The 20,547-nt window shown below is 36.8% G+C and overlaps 1 protein-coding gene across 7 annotated transcripts in view; it reads right to left on the bottom strand.

Moving 5' to 3' along the window:
- The window catches only part of apba2b (amyloid beta (A4) precursor protein-binding, family A, member 2b), an 81,956-nt gene that overhangs the window by 8,824 nt on the left and 52,585 nt on the right, over positions 1 to 20,547 (bottom strand). For 3 of the 7 annotated variants that reach the window (XM_026267352.1, XM_026267354.1, XM_026267353.1), the window contains 6 exons: positions 15,881 to 17,104; positions 13,604 to 13,684; positions 11,452 to 11,491; positions 10,485 to 10,630; positions 2,482 to 2,517; positions 1,367 to 1,453 (listed from right to left, as the gene is read on the bottom strand). In XM_026267352.1, coding sequence (XP_026123137.1) covers positions 1,367 to 1,453; positions 2,482 to 2,517; positions 10,485 to 10,630; positions 11,452 to 11,491; positions 13,604 to 13,684; positions 15,881 to 17,062 — 1,572 coding nt within the window. In that variant the 5' untranslated portion in view covers positions 17,063 to 17,104. Of the gene's footprint in view, positions 1 to 1,366; positions 1,457 to 2,481; positions 2,518 to 10,484; positions 10,631 to 11,451; positions 11,492 to 13,603; positions 13,685 to 15,880; positions 17,105 to 20,547 lie in introns of all 7 variants that reach the window. The other 4 variants (XM_026267355.1, XM_026267358.1, XM_026267356.1 and 1 more) reach the window with 4 other exon arrangements.

The following is a 20,547-nucleotide window of genomic DNA, read 5'->3' as shown; positions in this document are numbered from 1 at the left end:
ACATCTGAGCATTCTCTTTGCATAAATATTTCACCAAACCAAATATGAATTATCTCCTTTCCTCCAAGGAAGATTTATAATTTATAATGTATACCCAATTCTCTATGAGAATTCAGATTTTGGGCATTCTGCCTCAATACCAACGACAGTATATTTTTACTTTTAGTCATTTAGCAGACTCTTTACCAATAAGAGCAACTGAAGCAATCAAAACCAACAAAAGAGCAATAATATGTAAGTGCTATGACAAGTCTCAGTTAGCCTCACGCAGTACACACGGCAAGGATAAATAAATAAAAAGAAAACAAGTAGGTAGAATAGAAAAAGAATAGAGAACGCTAGTGTTAGGTCTTTTTATTTTAAATAAGAAGAAAATATGAAGTTAGAATAAAAATGGAATAGAGAGCGCAAGTGTAAGAGGGTCAAGTTTGTTAGTGTTTTATATATATATATATATATATATATATATATATATATATATATATATAAAGAAAGGTAGATATAATAGAAATATAATGCTATAGTTGAAAATAATGCACTCAACTCATGGTTCGATTCGATTCACAATAAAAATATATAAATATATATAAATTAAGTGTGTCCTTTTATCTTTGCTTGGACAAAATGCTGCACGTTTCTTTTTGAAATTGAAATATAACACTATCATAATATACTATTATAGCACTTTTATATATTTATATACTATTTATATATAGCATATTATTGCTCTTTTGTTGGTTTTGATTGCTTTCTATTGTCCTCATTTGTAAGTTGCTTTGGATAAAAGCATCTGCTAAAAAAAATAATTAAATATAGTGTATTTACCAATCCCTAACTGAATCACAATTTGTTTAGCATCTCAACCGATTTGAATCGTCACATATTTTAATCGATTTTCAACTGTCTCACAGTTAATCGTTACATCCCCAAATGCTAGTGTTAGAGAGTCAAGTGTAGATGGAAAATATGTGTTTTTAGCCGTTTCTTGAAGATGGCTTTCTGCTTGGATTGAGTTTGGCAGTTCTGTGAAAGTGATATTGTGTCCCTTTGGGATGGCACTATAATGCGTTTTTCACTTAAATATATATAAAAGAACAGTAGAGAGCATGCATAGTATAACAGAACATATTAACAATATTTTTATTGACTTTACATATAAATGAAGAAAATAAGCAGCAGGCATATTAAACCACTTTGGGCCTTATTTGTTAGCTTATTTGGGGCTTATTTGTTCATATCTGCTTATGCTTAACCATTAGTTCAGCTGTCAGTTAATGGCTTAATGTGTTTTTATTTATTCTTACCTTTTTTTTTTTCTTTTTTTTTTTTTTGAAATCCGCATCACTAGGCAGCCGCATGAACTCACCTGGGTGTCTGCATTGAGCACTTTGATCCTTTGAGTTGAGATGAAAAGATCCACCTCTGTCAAAGTCTGAACGTCTCCCTCTGGACTCTGCTGACAATAAAGTCAAAAACAAGAACAAAAATATGAAAAACTACCCCCGACCTCCAAGAGGTCACCATGCCATAACTTACAATGGGTCATGAGAAGACCTGAAGAAAAGTCACAACCTCTCAAAACCCTTAATGAAAGAATTTTAAATGTGAATTCATAAATCATGCGCTAGCATAAGCTTGTACACATGGGAGGGCTATGCTTAACCTTTGTAAATTGCATCATTAATAGCCCAAATGGGAAACAATATGGTATGCTCAGAACATATGGATTGGAAATGTGAAACTGCATTGTTTGTCAATAGCCTGTCTAATTAATAATTGATTAATGCTGGGCAACGTTGACTAAGTGAGTCGCACAATCAAAACATAAAAAAAAAAACTTCAAAGCCTATAACCGAGAAACACAGTGAGTTAATCAGGCCAAGAGACAAATAATCACTGGGTTTACAGCCCCCTGTGATAAGTAGAAGCCATGCAGAGGTTTGAAGTAATGAGATGATTGACACTAGAGAGTGAGTGAAAGATAAAAAAGAGCGAGACCCATTCGGTGCAGTGAGTGCAGGGTGATGCAAAGACAGACGGGTAAGTAAAAAGACACAATGGCAACACTTAACCAGCTGTCAGGCTGTCTCAGAGTGCCAATCATTTACCTGTCAGTGCATGTCTGCTCAGATTCTTGCTTTTGTTTTGTGTTACAGCAATAAGAAATGGCGGGACACACGGATGACTATAGCTGTGTTTTATAGAAGGTTAAAAGTGCAGTCTGTGCAAAAAATTTTTTGACTCCATATCTTTAAGGTTTATTTAACTCAGTTGCAGTCCAGAAGTGGCTGGTTTGCCAATAGGTAGTTAGAATTGAAGAGGTCCTCACAGATCCAAGACAGCCGGATCTAAAGCTTCATTTCACATGGTATCACCAGAACGAATGAAAGCGACACAGATGATGAACACAGACATGGAGTAGATGGTTAAAAAAAGGCATGTTCTTCTCTCTCTCTCTCGCTCTTTATTTTTTTTACACACCGCCTTTTTCTTGATTTTGGCTGCCTTCTGTACCCTCTGGAAGATGTTCAGGACAGTACAGGGGTCGTCACACACGGGAGCAGCAAAAAGGCATGAAGGTAAAAAAAAAAATTTAAATCCATTAAAACAGGCAAAAACATATAAACAACCAAACACAAGGTCTGCATGCCATGTATGGCATGTGTGCTCTTTGTACACAAACACAAACAAACCCGGAATGCAGCAACATCTCCCCCTGCACACATACATACAAATAGCAAATCATAGGACATGCAAATATGGGTTAAATAACTATTACTGTACACTGAAAGCCATAAAAAGAAAATTACTTATTTTATGCATTGACATTTCTCAACAGGATAAGAAAAATGCCTATTTGTATCCAATAAGATATGTTAGTCGTTGTTCAACATAAGCAGTCATTACTTTTAATAAATGTCATATTGTTATAGTTGTGTGATTCATCACTGACACTAGATTCATTGTCAGAATCTCACAACAAATGCAGCCTAAGACCTCAGTTTATCAACCTGCCATATTATGACAGCAGGGAGAACAGCAGCTGGCAAAGTGGACTGACCGGGTAGCATACAATGTGTTTTTATTGTACAACATTGATAAACTCATACGGGAAAATGTTAATGATAAAAGGGTATTTTGATTTCCTCAACAACAACACATCATGAAAATGGCAAGATATTGAAAGTGCACTAACAATGTTTTTTGAAGAAGGAAAATATATAAAGAATATGATTGTTCTAAATAATATTATATAATTTTGCAGTAAAATTATATTTTCGTAGACTGGAACTAAATGGCACCATTTTAGTGTTATTTATATACAATTTATAAATATTTAGAATTATCTTGATCTTTTATTATTTTGATTTTAGTTTAGTGTTATTGGCTATATACTTTTATCATTTTCATAAGTGTGTTTTCTTTTCAAATAGTCTATTTAGGTTTAATCAATTGTACTGTATAACGAACATGCAGTATAAACAGAGATAAATAAAAGAGAGAAGGTTAGGAAGAGGAAAAATATCTCCATCTATAGACACTCATTTTGATTCTGATAGTGTGTGAGTATTCTGATCCCATTCAGCTTTTTCTGTCTCTCCCTCTCTGTCTACCTTCTTTCACCTGACTGGGGTTATGATCCTTTGAACTGCTCTCATCTCTTTCTGGCTGAGCATCATGAGCACAACTACTCCTTTACTGTCATTTCTGCTGCCAACATGCCTCATCCTCCACTGGCAGATGAGAGAGAGAAAAGAGGAGATAAATCAACAGCACAAGAGAGAAAGAGCTTGAAAGTCAAGGGGAAATGAGACAGTGAACGTGTGGGCGATGAATGTTGCATAAATATTGCATCAATCTGGAGGCTACGGGGATACACTTCAATAAAACATTAGGCTTTTTTCCTGTTCCTTGCCTAAAACAAAATAAACGGCTACATCTGGCTTTCTTGGCCAGCATGCAAAAGAATGTGCTGCAATTTTCTTGGCTTGGGTACTGCTCTTATTATTCAGAGGAGGAGTGAGATGCTGGTGCCAGACTGAGGTATGGTCAGTGTTTCTCAACCCTTTTGTTTTATGTACCTCCCTCAGTATGGATCAAGTACCCTTTCATTGACACAACAATCTGAAATGCGTTCCTTTTAACTCATGCAAACAAACATGAAATATCACATAAGTGAAAGCAAATGTTAGTGAAAACTTCCATCTTGGCAGAACACTGGGTTTTTAAGAACAGCATTGTATTCAGTGTTTGCATATCCTGCGTGTTATGATCTTGATTCAAAAGCATATTTTGGAAACCAGTGGTATCATTGTGTTTCTTTGGCTCAAATCATGCAAACAACAACAGTAACTGTTAATATTAGGCTGGTCCACTTAAAGAAATAGTTTATCCCAAAACTGAAAATGTGCTGAAAATGACTACCCTCAGGCCATCCAAAATGTAGATGAATGAGGTTTTTTTCTTCTGAACAGATTTGGAGAAATTTAGCATTGCATCACTTGCTCACCAATGGATCTTATGCAGTGAATGGGTGACATCAGAATTAAAGTCCAAACAGCTGAAAAAATCATCACAACAATCCACACGATTCCAATTCATAAACTAATGTCTTGTGAAGTGAAAAACTATTTGTTCTAAGCAAATCCATAACAACATTTTTAATTCCAAACCATTGCTTCATGCTAAAATATGAGTCCTCTATACATAATATTCCTTCTTCCAGTTAAAAATATGCCTCATCTGAATCAGGAAAAATATATGCAATGGTCAAGCACCATTGCTTGCGAGCAAAAACAAACCAAAACAGTCCTAAATAAATATGTGTGTGGATTTTGATGTGAGAAGAATATTTGGGATGAACTCGTACTGTATGCAGAAATTACAGCAAAAAGTTCAAATGTTGTGTTGCTTTTATCAGCTGTTTGGATCATTTGGTGAGAAAGTGATGTAATGCTACATTTCTCCAAATCCATTCTGTTGAAAAAGACAAATTCATCTGCATCTTGGACAGACTGAGGGTAAGTATATTTTCAGGAAATTATCATTATTGGATGAGCTATCCCTTAAAAGGTTGCACATTCAAAAGTAAAGTAAAAAAGAAAAAAAATCTAAAAATCAATAGGCTATTTTAACTGTAGATAGAACCTAAAGCTACCATACTGAGCTTCACGATTTCTCCCATTCAATCTTATATGAGTGAACCGTCTCTCCCCTCTGGTTTTGCGTACACCTGGGTGGAAATCACTGCTTTAGAAGTACAGCGAGAAAAAACCCAGTCCTCAGGCTCTGTGCTGACATACTGCTCACTCATCTGTGGACAGACACATTATCATCTGCAGAGTGGAAGAGCAGATGTGTGGGTGCATGAATGTCAGAGTTGTGTGTGAGTGTGATACGGAAAGGAAGGAGGAGAAAGAGAGGAAAAGAGAGAAAGGAGGGAGAATTGTGCAACTCATGTCATCTTTTAAAAATCTAGACACATAATAATAGTAGGGATGGAGAGGATAAGGAAAGAGTGCGTTGCCATGGTTTCATTTTGAATGGCTTTTAAAGGTGGCAGGCAAGAGAAATGACCGGATTGGCCCTCGGCAAAGGGAACAGAAGGTGGTCGAGAACACTAGAAGCAGGGGTGGGAGCTGAAGCTGCGTTCTAATTCAGAAGGTCTCTAAAGTGTTCACTCCGCAGGGAATATCTGTTGAAGTTTAGTTCACCAAACAAAATTTTGTTCATGTGGAATGCTCTGTAGGGCCTAGGAACCCAGAAATCATCTGAAACTTGCAAATTATTACATTAATAGCTATAAATATTACATTTATTTTATATATTTGGCTTTTAAAGAGGTCATAGTATGTGATTTACATTTTTTCCTTTCTCATTGGAGTGTTACAAGCTCTTGGTGCATGAAGAAGATCTGTAAAGTTGCAAAAACTAAAGTCTCAAATACAAAGAGATATTCTTTATCAAAGTTAAGACTCTGCCACGCCCCCACATAGACAGAGAGAGAGACAGGTTCACACAGTGGAGTCAGCGGTCTGTGGCTTGTGTACTGCAAACACATAAGAGCTTCATCACTGTGTCTGTCACGTGACTCTGTTCCTGTTTTGAGCATGAACTGATGGTAAAACTAAGGACATTATTAACTTTCTTTACATACTGTCTTTACATTTATAAGATGAAGTTTGCGACTATGGAAAGGGGCGTTACATTTCCGTCGAGTGCTTGCGGTGTTCGGCCAATTGCAATGCACTGGTTCAGTTGGCCAATCAGAGCAGACTCCGCTTGTCGGAAAGAGGGACTTTGCAGAAAATGACACGTTTGAGAGAGGTGCAGCATAGAGGACCTTGTAAGTCATCTTACATTTCACACAGTTGACTTTTGATAAATATGATAAGAGGGCAATAACTCATAAATGCAGTTATGTCCTAAAATTCTAAATATTGGTGCAAAAAATGCTCCTGTATGTGTTTTTGTCTCATATTTATATCATACAATATCACACGAGTGCTGATTTTGTCCTGAATATCACAAGTGATTTTGTTCAGTAAATTAGAAGTTGGTATTGTGTTATATTTTAAACACAATATTATGTGCTTCTGCAGAGAACATATTACCTTTAAAGCCATGGCAGAATTGTTGTGCATCTCCGAGCAACACAGTGATGTTTATTTTCTGGATGAATCGACTTTTTGAATGAATCGTGTGAACCAATGATTCAAAGCCCCATTCATTAAGAGAGCTGGGTACTGAATTCCTTAATGAATCAGCCGTTTAAACAAATCTAATGAAAGACTTTTACCACCACCTGTTGGCAGATTTAGTTTCTTATTTAGAGTTGATTTCCTAAAAAAAAAAAAATAATAATAAAAATACATCAAAGGGATAGTTCAACCAAAAGAATTACAATTCTGTCATTATTTACTCACCCTCATGTCATTTCAAACCTTTCTCTTGTGTAAAATAAAAGGTTTTCTGAAGACTTGGTAACAAAGCTGTTTTATTTACCAATGATTTTCATTGTATGAACAAATAATACTGAGATGTTTCTCAAATGATCTTATTTTATGTTCCAAAGTTTATGTTAGACCGTTGTAGTCTAAATGTTTATATGTAATTAATTTTATGTTGAATCAAATAAAATAATAATCAGTACATCATAGGGATGCGCCGGTACTAGTATCGTTACCGAACGGTACCCGGGCAAATTAAATTTGGAAGTGATCATCCTTATCCCCTTGAAGTGGGGACTTTGGATTGAGTAGGGCATGTGTGTGCCATTAAGTAGTCGTTAGGAATGCACTTTTCAAAAGGAGCAATATAATTTCCTCATTATCTTCAGCTGGGATGTTCCCGTGACAGCAGATTCACTGATGGACATTGACATACAAACAATATACAGTACATTTAATGTTTTAAAAAGTTTTATATATACTAGTTTTTATATATTATATAGCATATTTTAAAAAACTTATAAAAATATAAAATGTATGTTTATTTGCAACAGTTATGCTAACAAAAATAAAAAACAAAAAAACATCTATAACAGTAAAACAGCACATCTGATGACAGACACATGCTGCGCTGTCACAGGAACATGCCAGCTGAAGATAATGAGGAAATTATGTCGCTCCTTTATTTTCATTAAGTAGTCTGGCATTCCTAACGACTACTTAATGGCAACACATGCCCTATTCACTCCAAAGTCCCCACTCCAGGGGATAGGGATGATCACTTCCATTTGGAATTTGCCCAGGAACCGTTCGGTACCGATACTAGTACCGGCACACTCCTAGTACATCATTTAATTAATAAGATAAAAAATACCTGACAGCCATAGTTTTAACATAAACTTGTGCATATTTGATAATTTAAGTGCAATAAGACATGAAAGAGAACTTAGTTTAGTAGTCACATGCCATGTGACAGTTGCTTTCTGTGCACATGCTTTGGATGTTTGCGCTCAGAAAACTGTTTATCAGAAGTTTGAACCGATATGGCTTTCTGATATGGCATGATTACAGCGTGATAGACAAAATAACCAAAACCAGACAGATGTTTTTGGAAGAGATCAGGGGTATAAGCGACAAAGCACAGCCCTAATCTGGAAAAGGGGGTGGGGGAACAGCAGCTCATTTGCATTTAAGGAGACATGCATGAAAACAACGTGTGTTTCTGCTTCCATTCAAATGGTCATATTCAAAATGTTATAATAAATAATCTGTGAGGTATTTTGAGCTAAAACTTCAAAGACAAATTTTGGGGACACCTGAGACCTTTTTTTTGTAAACTGAATTTGTAAACTACATTTTGTAAAAAGATACATAATAGGTCCCCTATAAGATCGCCCGATACCTTGTAAAGTCCACTCCACAGAACTCTACTGACCAATTGGAACATACCCTTTAAGCTTTTAAAATCTGAGAGAGACACTGGGCAGATGGGTGTGTACAGTATGTAGCTGTGTGAAAGTGAATGACAGAGAGCCCTGTATTTACAGTACCTCTGTTTTACACTGATACAGGAGTGATCCTGCTGACCTGAGGCACATTCCCAATTCCTTCAATCCCACCATCGGTTTAAGTGCACCCAGTTGACAAAATGTGTGCATTTGTGTCTGTAGGTATGTGTGCTTGTCCTTGCCACAGGTATGTGTTTCTAAATGTGGAGCAGCTTTGTGGGCCACTGTGGAGCATCTCATGTAAAATTAACTGCTAGCTGTTGACCAGGAGGACTGCAGTGAAGCATCACTGCAGTTGCAACAACTGCTTTTTCTTAAAATAACTTACAATACAAGTGGGACCAATGTAAACTATTATTAAAAGACATCTCCGTTGTAAGGATAAGGATTGCATTACCTTATTTAAAAGCATTTAAAATTTCTATCATCTTTCTGTAAACATTTGATGCCTAAACACACCATTTTTTGGACATGTGCATGGCAAAACAATGGTTTATATTGTACCATGGAACATGAATATTCTAATCATTCACCATCTGATACCATCAAAGTATCCACAGGACCAGACAATAGTAATTATAAACTTCACAGATGCTCCTGTCAAGAATAAACAATCTTACTTAGCCAAAAGTTGCATATTTCTGATGCATTCAAATTTTACAGCTCTACAGCATGTTTCCATTTCTTATATTCAGACGCACTACTCTGGAACTGCTTCTGTCCTGAAAAAACTAAATTGAAGTATATCAAGCATGAGTGGAGCCAGGCAGTCGGAAACTGATTGAGGCACATCGTGCACAGCATATTTAAGTTAGGACAGCAGCTTCTCACATGGCCTGTGTGGATTCCCATTGCTGAGTGCAGAAAGGCATAAAACATCTAATACAAGACTGACAACTCATCCATTACATCCTGCCCCAATGGAGTGCAAACTATACCCAATAATTATAGGAAAAGTTAACCCAAAATGAACATTTTGTCATAATTTACTCACCCTCGTGTCATTCCAAACTTCTTGGTTGAACATAAGAAAAATATATTTTGAAGAATGCTAGTGATCAAAGAGTTGATGGTCCCTATTGACTTAGTTTTTTTTTCCCTACTATAGAAGTCAATGGGGACCAACAACTGTTTGGTTCTTCAAAATATCTTCAAAATATCCTCAAAATATCCCCTAATATATATATATATATATATATATATATATAAGGGGATATTTTGAGGATATATATATATATATATATATATATTTTTTTTTTTTTTTTTTTCAACATAAGAAAGAAACACAGATTTTGAACGAGATGAGGGTGAGTAAACAATGGCACAATTGTAATCTTTGGGTGAACTATTCCTTTAGCAGTACAATGAATAGAAATGTGTAGCCCATAGATTCATCCTGGCAACATGAATCATCTCTGCTATATAAAAAAGACAAACAACAAAAAAAACAAAAAAACACCCAATTTAGAGTAACTGCTAATTAGGGGTGTGTGATTTTGAAAACTATGTCTCAAACTTTTTTGTGATTTTGTTGATAACAATAATTAGACAATTAATTTTGCTGTGCATGTTTTTGTGGTGGTTCCTTGACTAGTTTATGCCTGTTGTGGACTCCTGATGCTTTTAATATTTTTATATGTGCCATTTTTATCTCCAATCCTTACATTTAACTAATGAATTAAATTAGAATAAGACACTATAGGGCTGTTAGCATTCACAGACTATTTAAGGCAGCTCAGACCACCACATGCTCTTAAAACATAATAAATTCACATTAATTTTCCATGTAAGATGGCAACAGGAGGTCTTTCTGCGTTAACCAATTGGGGGGAAGAGGGATTACACTTCTACACCAAGGATAATAATCCTATAACTACTGATTAGTCAACAAGTCCCGGGGTGTAAACAAACAAATCTCATCTCATCTAATTTTTCACAGAGAAATCTGCATTCGCTTCGTCTAAACATCTCGCTTGAGAACCACACCAAAATAAAATGGAAAAACAGAGGTTCTCGGGTTCTGTACCTTGACCCGGCTCACTGCCTCCTGGGCTTGCATCATCCTGATGTTTTTGGATGGATTTCTCTCCGACAGAAGCTGAGTGGAGCCCAGGTAGTTGGCGGCAAAGATAATCCCATCAATGAGATCCTCAGGCTCACAGGGACCCGGCACTGTTAAAGGGGAAGCGTTGAGAATTTATTATTAAAGCTATTTGTTGTGTTGCCACCTCCTCTGTAGACCACCTAACATTTACTGATAAGGTTTATGAGTGTGAGCTTATCAGGGAGAAAAGTTGCATGCAGATGTTGTGTGTATAAGACTGTGTGCGAATATGTGTTCTCAATTCCATCCTACTGTGAGGCCTGATAAAACCGCTGAAAAGACACTGAAAAGCGGGAACGAAGGTGGCCACATGAGGAAAAGCAGGGTGTTCTGGGAGTATCATGCTTGTGTGATATGGAAATGTGGACGTTATGACACCCACCAAGGGACACATTATTCTGCCATCATTCAGGCACAAGGTTTAAATGTGACAGAACTATATCCTTTTAATAGAAAGCAGAATTTGTTCCCAAAAGCAAGGCATGACAGCAGCAATACATTCTCAGGCTGCCGTAAACCAAAGATAAGCTTGTGGTCAATCGATTGTCCTGCTTTTCCAGAAGTCTCATTCGCTTCCTGCTACAGTTTGTGAGCATTTCTCTAGCTTAGCATCCACTAATGTGCCTTTATATTAGCAAACATGACTCCTCTAATTACTGTCTCACCACTGCAACCCATTAAAACAGCTTACAAATTCTCCTCGCATTTCAGCATGTAAATCCACTGAGACATAATGCTTTCTTCTGCGCGGCTCTCTAATCTCCTCACTCTGAGTTGGTTTGGCGAATTTGATTTGTTTTTGACTTGATTTAATTGGAATAGAATAAAACTTTTTGGGGCAGATTATCAAATGCAGATAAAAAAAAAAAGATAGGAGATGCTCGCTTACCATCCACAAAGCTGGGAAATGAGGCCGTCTTCTTTGTCGGCTGAGAAACAGAGAAACATTGTTTGATGAATTGTATGAAAGAAGATGAGTTATGCTCACCTCATGCAGTATGCTTATAAAGTATTTACCTTTTACAAACTAAAAAGAAAAAAAAAACTTTAGGTTAACTTCATTAATGTCACATAAGGGGAAGTTGTGGCCTAATGGTTAGAGAGTCGGACTCCCAATTGAAAGGTTGTGAGTTTGAATCCCGGGCCGGCAGGAATTGTAGGTGGGGGGAGTGCATGTACAGTTCTCTCTCCACCTTCAATACCATGACTTAGGTACCCTTAAGCAAGGCATCGAACCCCCAACTGCTCCCTGGGCGCCGCAGCATAAATGGCTGCCCACTGCTCTGAGTGTGTGTTCACAGTGTGTGTGTGTTCACTTCGGATGGGTTAAATGCAGAGCACAAATTCTGAGTATGGGTCACCATACTTGGGTGAATGTTACGTCATAATTCATAAAGCCATAATAAAATACAAAAAATATAAACAACATACAAATATACATTTATTATATGTATAATTAAACAACTGAATTCTTTTATAAGTGAGTTATTGAATCATTCCCTCAAACTATTTGTTCTAAACCACTGACTTGAAATAAACAGTTGAATCTGTAGCATAATGTACAAAATAGTAAGTAAGTGCAGTATGCTATTCCAAATTCAGGAACTGTGTTTATGAGTGAGTCACTGAATCAGTCCCTCAAACGGTTTGTTAAAAACACACCAGTATTGTTCAAGAACAATTTTCCACATGGCTTTGTTTCCCCATATTTTAGCAAGCTGAGCCAAAACAGACAAAGTGTCCATTTATATTTTGTATAATATGTATAGTTTGCTGAATATTAACTTCCTGTTTACAGTTTATCATACTTTTGGTCTAAATATTAGTTGGCTTAGCACTAGGACATATTTGGATCATGATCGTATGATATTGCTTAATTCTAAAACCATAACTTTAATATTAAAATGCTATCACAAAAACATTGCCAAACAGATTGAGAATAGTGAATAGCACTGGAAATGTAATTGTAAAACACCTGTGCTTTTCTTTTTTTTTTTAATCTAACAAAATAAATAACCTAACACTCAAATGAAAAACATCCAGGTGACTCTGGATGTGGCTCATTGTATCAGAATACAAAATCCTGTCAGTCATTCTGAAGTGGCACTTTGCAGGAGCTGTAGGACATCGACACAGCGTCAGACGAAGTAATAACCATCATTTTACAACATAGCCATCCAAATGGAGGTTATGCTTCGAGAGGCCTTCATTAAATGCAATCTAAGGACTCAAAAGCTCCCTCAGCCAAGGTAATTAAATGTGTTCAGTGAAAGTAAGGCAAGACTGAATACTGCTTTGCATGACATACAGCAAGGGATGTGTACAAACAGAATTCCTCTGGGTGAATACTTTGTGGGTTATTACCATCATGTTTTGACTTATTGTGTGAGTGTTACCTACAGTAAGTTGCAGAATTACATATTCATGAGAAAATAAACAAGAAAAAAAAATTAACAATTATGTTGAATTTTCATGTCTCACTACCTCCTACAGTACATGTGAAACATTCATAAGGCAACTTTTATACAAAAAAATACAATAAAATTCCAAAAGCTTGTGTTGAGAATGATCTAAAAATGACCTTGGAAGAATGTTAGGTAGTGCTATAAAACATGTTTTGAACACCTATTTGGCGATTTTGAGTAACCGCCCAGATGAGGTCTCATATTTTATGGCTTTCACAGTCATGGTGCGAAGCTCTTATGGAGGTTACATTCATGCATAAAGAATGTGCAGAGAAGCAGTAGAACAGGCAGCTCAAGGCCGAACTCCCTTCTGTCTATGTAAATACAGGAGAGCCAGGGCAGAAAAGGGCAAAGCCAATTATTTTACTATATCAACACATGGGGGAGGATGGTGGCAAGCTAGATTTGCTGAGAAAAACAATAATAAATTGCCTAAGAAATCCAGAGAAATGTGGCATAAATAAGACGACAGGCTAACACTAACTAGAGTAGCTCTGATGGAAACGTGCACTGATTATGCGGGGTGCATACTGTCAGGTATTGATTGACTAATATGTTGTATGATTATAGGCTCACCTCAGGGACATTGTTGTTCTCCAGTGGTCCATTGAGATCAGACCGCTGCTGCCTCCTTGGCTGTTCTGCACTATTAGACACCTAGAAAGAATTTAAATTGGGAGAAATGAGTGACAAATGAGTGGAGAGTGAGATCTGACATGTACAGCAGACTAAAAAAAAAAAGACAAAGATGATGGGTTGCAGGCCGCTTTATGAACAGCATTAACAATTTGATGCGTGTCAGAATCAAAATGCCAATGGGAATATTTTATGCAGCATAACGAAAAGTTTTCAAACACAGTGTATTGAGAAATGAACAGATGTTGTCTTTAACTGGAAATGCACAGTGCTAAAAAAGACACTTTTACTCTTTGTCTATCTGCAGGGGAGTTAAAGTCTCAAATGAGCACTCTGTCTACTGCGCATAAGAACATTATTACTTGATGAAATTCATTTGTTGCCTGACAGGATAAAATGCAATCTCCTCATTGCCCAAAGGCAATAAAGAAGCAGGAGGGTAATAGAACTTCACAAGACATTCACTGGACCACTGAGGCAATCAGACTAAATCTCACCCCTTCACCTAATTCCCCCTTGGAAAAAATTAATTTCGTATTCTGTTTTGAAAATGCAAAGTAAGGTATTTCGAAGGAAATATCCAAGAAACCCAAATTTTTCAAACTCAGTTAAAAAGTCAGCACCTCCTCTTAATTTTCAGCAAACAAGTCTATTGGCATAATGCATGGCTATCAGTGTGTTTGTCTGTATTGCCTGCTTAGTTACATTAGGCAGAGGTTTCTAGAAATTAGCCGTTTTCATTTTTGGGCTGTTCAAGCCAAAAATAAATAAATAACTAATAACACCCACACAATGTACCTGAGCGAGAATAATGGGAAGGAATCTAAAAAGCTTCTCAAGGTAATGTATTCTAGCTGGGTGGAATTTTGTTTATTCCTGAGCACTAACAAATGGCTGCACAAATCATCAGTAATGAAATTCATATTCGGGGATTTCAAGAAATTGCTTTTGATCAGGGTCCCCTTCATGTCTAGGTTACAATGAGACGGTGCCAATTTCTGCCAGATTACTTTCTTTCATCCTTTTCAACTTGCCGCTCAAACTGAGCACTTTCCCCTTGAAATGAGTGAGTAAATGGTAATAAGAGCCTATTCTCTATAACTTTCTTTTTTAAACTACCCCAAAATTATGTAAAATACATTTACATCACATTATAGAAAACATTCTATGTCATCTCTAAATATCACATTCATCAACATCAGCTCATAAGAGTATAAAATACTCCATCATTACTCACTGCTTAGCTGTCAGGTTTTTGAGGTTCTCTTTCAGGGCATAAACAAGCTCTAGTCCTGGTTACTCAAATGTCACTTGCATTTAAAGGAGGGCTGTCAACATTGACATTAATATTTAATTATAATAATGAATATGCATATTTCAGAGAGCCCTTTGGGGATGATCTTTATTATTAGATTAAAATAAATAACATTTAATAGTACATATTTCTGACTGTTAACTATTTAAAAGGAACAGAAGTCTGTCCAAGTTTGGCTGTCACTGTTTTCCTTTGGGGCTTGGAATAAGAACAAGAATTGAATTCATTATTCAGGAAGGATACATTAAACTGATAAAAAATAAACGTATAATGTTGCAAAAGATTTCTGTTACAAATAAACTTTGTTGTTTCTATTCAGAATTCTGAAAAAGAGTCGAATGGTTTCCACAAAAAGCAACACAACTGTTTTTAACACTGGTAATAATAAGAAATGTTTCTTGAGCACCAAATCAAAATATTCTCAATAAGATCACGTGACACTGAACACTTGGGTAATGCCTGCTAAAAACAGCCTTATCATGACAAGAATGAAGTATCATTTGAAATGTAGAAAGTGTTATTATAAAATATAAAATATACTTTACAATATTACTGTTTTCACTTTATTTTTTAACAAATTAATGCAGCCTTAGTGAGACTTTAGAAAAATCTTTCAAGCCCCAAACTTCTGAACAGTACAGTAACCCATTACATCCAAAGATGCTAGAGTACTCAAAAACAAAGATATATTTACTCTGTCATCTCCTTCTATAGAATATTAATACAGAATACACTGATACATAAGTCTAATACAAATGTCTAATGTATTGAGTTGATCCTATTGCTTTTATTTCATATTTTACTGAGCTGATTTAGTCTGTTTTCACCGAACACTGTATTTCCCCTTAGTAAGCTGCTACAGATACAGATCCATTTATAGCTTGCTATGCCAATCTGCCTACCTGCTCTCTCACCTGGTCCTGTGTCCATCTCTGTCTCTCCTCTGGTGTGTGAGGTCGTACCTTAAAGTTCCTCTGGAGCTCAGGATTGTGTCTGGCAGGGGGGATGTTGAGGGATTTGGGTCTGCCGTCATGACGGTGAGGCTGAGGGTATGAGGCAGGAGCAGGGGCGGATTCGGGTTTAGAGCGTGTCTCTGGCTGGAAGCCGCTCGGTGCTGGATCAGGCGGCAGTTCCTCTGGACTCTGATCAGTGCCGCTGCTAAGACTGCCCATACTCATGCTCATCTTAATCTCAGCTACTATCTGATCAATATCCTCCTCTGCCTCCTCTCCTGTCTCTCCGTCTGTGCCCTTATGCCTTCTGTACGGTGACATATGCTCAGAGTTTCCATTGTCCTCCGTGGTGTAGTAGTCACCTGCGTAACCAACTCTGTCTTGCCCGACCTGTGGCTCTTCCTCCTGATCAGGGCAGTAGCCCTCACTTCCTTCAACATCCTGCACTTCTTGATCTTCAGCAGGAGGTGGAATCTGTTCCTGATGGGGATCTGGATAGAGTTGTTGTTGTTGTTGTTGTTGGGGGTGGTGATCGAGGACAGGTTCTGGTCTGCCATCATACAGCTGCTGGTCAGAGTCCTGCTCGAGAACTTCACAACGCACTTCTCCATCATCACCATGTGCATCGTCCTCTCCCTCCACCCATTCCTCAACCGCTTCCTGGCACTCATCTGTTTCTGGAGGTGGCTCCATGCGACCGTCCGGGTGTCCGTACTCAGGCTCATTACGGTCCATTCCCTCCAGGTAGCTGTCATCCTCAGGGCAATAGCGGATATAATACGTCACACCTTCATCCTCCTCTGGTAGGCCTTCATCGAAATCGTCCTCTTCTTCATCAGATGTATTGTTGACGTAGTCGGAGCTAGAGTCTCCATCCAGACTGTCCGGGTGCCTGTGGTAGTCTCTGTGGGCGTGGTCTGGAGTAGTGGGCGTGGCTGGCCGGCTGTCTGTCAAGTCTGCCTCCTCTTGGTTGGGGTAGGAGTGTTGGGATACCTCAGGGTCCTGGCGCTCTTCATACTCCTCCTCAGGGAGCTCAGGCTCGGGGTACGGGGCTGGGCAGGAGCGTGGAGCTGAAGCGTGAGGCTCTGTGGCCATGCTGCTGTTGGTCCCTGGCCTCTTCCTCTGAGCCATTGAGAACCGCTCACAGGCCGATCATCACTGGAAACCTCAATCCTGCCAAACAAAAACACATTGATAAGTATGGCAACATTCATAAACAATTAGATATAAACATTCAATTTAATAAATTAATGTTAACAACAAACCCTGACAAAGCAATTAGCTTTACAATGTATGTGTCCAACCAACATGAGTATATACATAAAGGAAGTGTTATTGTTGCTCATATAGTATAGCATGACAGAAACAATTCCAAGGCTGTGGGTTCAATTCCCAAGGAACACACTCATAAACACTGTGTAGAGAAAAAAAAAATTGATGTCACTTTTAGACAATGTTTGTGCAAAATGCATTCACTACCATATAAAAGTTAGGTTAGTTAGTTATAAAAAAAAACAAAAAAAAAAACATATTTAGTAAAAGTGAAATATATATTTTATTTATAAATAAAATATTTATTATTTACATTATAAAAGTCTTTACTGTTTCAAATAAATGCTTTTCTTTGAACATCCTTTACCAAAGAATCCTGAAAAATCTAGCATGGCTTTCACAAATGTATTAAACAGCAATATGTTTTCAATAGATCAAAATAATAAATACATCTTGAGCCCCATATCAGCATATTATAATGATTTCTCAAGGATCATGTGACACTAAAGACTAGAGTAATGGCTGCTGAAAGTTTAGCAAACAGTTCATTTAAATTGGTATAATTTCACAATATTAATGTTTTTACCAAATTTTGGATCAAATAAATGCAGCCTTGGTGAGCATAAGAGACTTCTTTTAAATAGTAGTGTGTATGTAGGTATAATTACAGTTTAGCACCTAGCATTTGGCCATAAGAGTCGTGCTTTACTGTCTGTGTCATTTACGATCAGATTAAAACAGAACACCATGTTTCCAAATGAAGTCCTCCGAGTTGTGCAACAGTCTAAAGAGAACACACACAGGTCTTGATGTGTGAGACTGAACATTTGAGCTGTAACACATCCACATATTCAAGCACTGTTGGGTGTATTGATCTCTGAGTGGAGGCACAATCTCTTCTCAGCTCTCAGTATCTAATCAGTTTCAGTCATCCAGTCTGACTGATGTTCATTCCGCTTCGCCTGCACCATCATTGAACCGCTCCAGCTGAGTCTGACATGATGTGAAGAACAACACCTGTTTTCTCAGACTTACCTTTCAAAGTCTCTAAAGCAGCCTAATTAAGTCATCAGCATAATAGCAATTCAAATATTTGGACCATTACACTGACATACAAATATATTTTCTTGGCTAAAATAAAACAGGAGTCTATTATGATTACTTTTATTCATAATTTTATTATTATTATTATTATTATGACATTTTGTAAAGAACATTTAGTATTTTTATTAATAAATAAATAAATAATAAATAATAAATATAAATATTATTTCCAGCAAATATGAAAAAAATGAAAATATTCAATCTTTATAAACCTTTACACAGGTGTGGGTTCAGTCAAATTTCTACATGTCCGTGTCCGTGTTCAATGTTTCTTATGAGGTTGAATTCTATTTGAATATATTTTAAAATGTAATTTATTCCTGTGATAGATGAATTTTTAGCAGCCATTACTGTAGTCTTCAGTAACACATAATACTTCAGAAATCATTTTAATATGCTGATTTGGCACTCAGTTGAGTTGTACTGCTAAATATTTTGATTCTAAGCATTAGATTAGATTCAAGATTCAACTTTATTGTCATTATGCAGAGTACAAGTAAAGAGCTAATGAAATGCATTACTTGGTGAATATGAAGTTAAAAAGAACCGCAAATATTTGATGGAAATTGATGTCAATTTTTATAAATGTTATGCAGAAGTAAATGTAGTGCAGAATAAAAACAATAATATTAAAATAAAAAATACAATTACAGACTCAACGGTAGCACTTTATTTTACAGTCCTGTTCCCCATGTACATACTATGTACTTATTATAGTAATTACAATAACTATGTACAGTATTAACTAGGTACTAACCCTGAACCTACCCCTAAACCTAACCCTACCCCATGTAGTTACCTTGTATTACCTTCTTAGAAAAATACACTGTAAGTACGTTAGTACACATACTGTAAAATAAAGTGCAACCGACTCAACAATACATTTGTAGTGTATGACAAATAAGATGATTTTATGGATGGAGCATGCAGGGAAAATGTTGGCAGTAAAAATGAAGAAAAAATAAATAAACCCAAGTCGGTCAGCCGAAGAGAAAACCCTTATTATCAAGTACTGAACATAGTATCAATAAATGTAATGTCTTTTGTAGAAAAATCTATTTCCACTGACTCTTAAACATAAGAGATCTTAGGACCCACGGAAATGCTGGGATAAATCTCACCTTCCTAAATTACAGTTTGAAAAGACGTGAGCATGACAGAAAGAATGGTCGAAGTTTTCTGTCTGAAGCTTGGAAGAGTAGGCAAGCCAAATTTTACTAACATAAAAAAGCAATTAGATGTCAGTGTTCAGAGATAAATCATGACGAAAGCGGCTGTACAGAGGCTGCATAATCACACACAGAATGTAAAACTCAAATCAAACGTGTAATAGTGTTGGTGTAAATCTTGTTCGCCCTCTTACAGACACACACACGAACACAATGCCATGTTGCTGTCTCCATCAGATGCCTGCAACAACAGCTTACGGAGAGACTTGTATTGCTGCTTTCCCTTTTGTTCATCCTTTCTCCCTGCCTTTAATTACGCCTTCCATCACCAGCCATTACAACAACTAATTATCTTTGTGCTTCTGCTCCTCCAATCTTACAGTGCTCTGAGCTTGTGTGTGTGACACTACATGACACTAGACTCATAGAACCTTTATGTGTCTACACAAATACTGCAGCTTTTAAGGAAGCCTTGATTTTTTTGGTGCCTTCACACACTATAGCATATTTTACCCTTATTAAACTCATCATCTTAGTTAAACCCTATCCGACTGATAATTTTACTTTTTTTTAAGAACTCACTGTTTTCTCTTCACCTGTTATTGATGAGCATATAGTGTTTTATGAAAAACCTCTGTCAGTCAATCCCAACCGACGCTCTGGTAACTAAAGGCAACAGTCTCCCAAAGGCACCCTTGACCTTTCACCTCATTGTTCAGTCGTAAACCACACCCAGGAATAATGTCTAGAGCGTTGTTAACCGAATTTATTGCACACACATAACGTACATACAGTATAATTTCCATTTACTGAAGCTGAATACATTACCATGCCAATGACCAGACTGTCAAGAAAGATGCACAAGAAATCAATCTCGTCTACCCAGGACAATCGGGATTCCATTCATTTATGCACATCATTTTTAATATGAAACATAAGGGCATTAAAGCAGCACAGCAGACAATATATTAAAATGAACTCAACCAAACTGTAAGCTTATTTGGTTTTTAAATATAAATCCAAAAACTATTTTAAAGTGCCCTTATTATGGGTAATGAAAGGTTCATATTT

The sequence above is a fragment of the Carassius auratus genome, chromosome 7, assembly GCF_003368295.1.
Source record: "Carassius auratus strain Wakin chromosome 7, ASM336829v1, whole genome shotgun sequence".
In the NCBI taxonomy this organism is placed as follows: domain Eukaryota; kingdom Metazoa; phylum Chordata; class Actinopteri; order Cypriniformes; family Cyprinidae; genus Carassius; species Carassius auratus.
The sequence above is the reverse complement of the archived record's forward strand: the minus strand, read 5'-3'. Positions and strand labels throughout refer to the sequence as shown.